The 2517-nt window shown below is 32.7% G+C and overlaps 1 protein-coding gene across 1 annotated transcript; it reads left to right on the top strand.

Moving 5' to 3' along the window:
- The first annotated feature begins 505 nt into the window (after positions 1-505).
- On the top strand, positions 506-1829 carry LOC118043066 (protein BPS1, chloroplastic). Its single transcript, XM_035050885.2, has one exon. It carries the CDS (start codon positions 714-716, stop codon positions 1800-1802), a length of 1089 nt encoding a protein of 362 aa, XP_034906776.1. The 5' UTR covers positions 506-713; the 3' UTR covers positions 1803-1829.
- The last annotated feature ends 688 nt before the right edge of the window (positions 1830-2517 follow it).

The raw sequence follows: 2517 nt of genomic DNA on the forward strand, positions 1-2517 counted from the left end.
AAAAAAAGTCACCAACGATGACCCGAGTGTATCACAAGAATCATCCGAAAGCAAATGAGCTCTGACACATTTGGACGACTTATATGGCTTATTTCAATCACACTTCTGGACTTTTTTTAGTGTCATTGGATTCATCTAGTCGATATTTTTATAACAGTATTAATGATATTATCATCAAAGTTTTGATGTTTCCATAATCTTTTTATTTCCTCTTCTTTTTTTTTTTTTTTTTAATTTTAGAATTAAAGAGACTAATGAATGAAACTAGTGACCTATAATTCTAAATTATGTTATTTTTTAAAATATTTTTTGTATTGTATTATTTTATTTTTTATTTTAAGTTTTAAAGCAAAAGAATTATTTTTTTTTAAATAATTTTTTATATTTTTAAATTATTCTATATAATAAATTAAAAAAATATTATTTTAATATATATATATATATATATTATTTTAAAAAAAGTTAAAGGCAAACCTCTAAACACGGCCTTATTGTCCGGATCTGCACCGCGTCAAAAGGTGAAAGGAGCGTGCAGCGACTTTACCATCGAGCATCCACTCCATGCCAACTGCGAAGCAGCTTCCTCTTCTCTCTCTTTTCATCTCCTTTTCGTATGTTTAAATTCCCAGCCACCATTTTCTCTTTTGATTTTGATACGCTGTATATTTCTTTTCATTTCATTTCTCATCATCACCTATCTATCACCAATCACAATGTTTCTAACAGAGACTTCCATTTTCCCTTACTTCTTCGATCCGTTTAACAATACGAAGAAGAAGAACAAGAAAGATGCAGCCCATATGAAATTCGACCTTCTCTCTCACTCCTTCGACGAATCCCTTCTTCGTCGTCTCAAAACTTTAACCACTTCCTCCCCCTCATCTCCACCGTCCGTTGCAATAAATCTCTCCTGGCTTTCCTCAGCCCTTGATTTTCTCTCCTTCACACATGACGAAGCCATAAATCTACTTTCATCTCTCAAGCTCGATAATTCTTTGGATTTTTACCTGGATAACAGTGTCAAGCTCCTCGATCTCTGCAACTCGATCAGTTCAGAGATCGAACGCTTCCGCCATCGCCGACTTATCCTCAGTTTTGCACTTCACGTTCTTAGCGACGGCAGTGAAGATCAAGAGAAGCTGACAAGAGCTAGGTTTTCGTTATCTGATTGGGTAAATAATTACAAAGGACCCATATTTGATAGCAACAACAATTTGGAGAATTTAGCTAGAGATTTGGAATTGAGGCTTAAGGAGGTTCCACGTGGAAAGATCTCAGCCGATTTAAGGCTTGTTCGCCGTACGATCTACGCCGTTGGGTTAGTAACGGTATTCGTTGCTGGAGTTGTGGTCACGGCGTTACGTGGATCCACGGGCTTAGTTGTTGCCGTTAGAGCGCCGCCTGAGTTTTTATGGGCGGACTCGTTCAATTTTCTCAACACAACGATTTCAAATAGGCCAGACAAAAAGAGGTATCTCCTCAACGAGCTTGATGAGATGGAGGCGCGTATTAAGGAAGTGAGTGGCGTCATGGTCGACGGTAGCGGAGAGAACGGGGAAAGGTCAAGGAGTGCCGTTAAGGAGCTGGAGATGGTGACGGAGAGGTTAGGAGAGGGATTGGATAGGTTGGGTAACGGCGTGAATGAAATATTCAATTCGGTTTTGAGTACTAGAAAGGGGATGCTTGAGAAAATGAGAGTGGGTCCACAGGAAAAACGAAGCGATGCTAGAAAGTTTACAAGTAACCTAGACACTAAGCGTGTACTGGATAATGTGTCTCCTTGTGTTTCTAAAATAGTTTAAAATACAATAAAAGTCTTTTTTTATATATATTTTTAATATCATTACATTGGCATTGAAAAAATAATCTACAAAGTGTTAATTAAATTAGATTTGTGGTCCGGGTTTCGTTCCGGACATTAAATAAAATATTGACAGCAGAGAAAAGTTAAAATTGACAAACCATCTTAACCTCGGCATTAAATCAAGAAGCTAAATTTTAATCAATTTAATATTAATCAGTTAAATCCAACAAAAAAACAACAAATAAAATAATTAGAAAAAAAACTGATTATTTTTAAAATTAGTAAAAATAAAATTAAAATTAAAAATATATATTTAAAAAAAAAATAAAAAAAATAAGAACTAGACTTGAAAAATAAAATAAAGGAGGATGAAATAAAAAAAGGAATTTAAATTTTATAAATTGTTTTTAAAAAAATATTTTAAATATTAAAAAATAAAATTAAAAAAATATATTAATTTAAAGAATTAGCTAAGAAAACCCAACAAAAAACGATAAAGAAAAGGATCTTAGATAATCAAGTTATTTTCAAAACCAACAAAAAATTATACAGGAAGCAAGTTTTTAAAAAACAAAAACATAGTCTCTATTTAAATAAATATTGAAAGATGAAATAAAAGGGAAAAAAAATAGCTTAGACAAAGAAAAAATATTTAATATTTTATTAAAATATAGTCTCCTATTAGCACATGCCACCAAGTTTTTTTTAAAAAA

The sequence above is a fragment of the Populus alba genome, chromosome 10 (genome assembly GCF_005239225.2).
Source record: "Populus alba chromosome 10, ASM523922v2, whole genome shotgun sequence".
Taxonomy (NCBI): Eukaryota; Viridiplantae; Streptophyta; class Magnoliopsida; order Malpighiales; family Salicaceae; genus Populus; species Populus alba.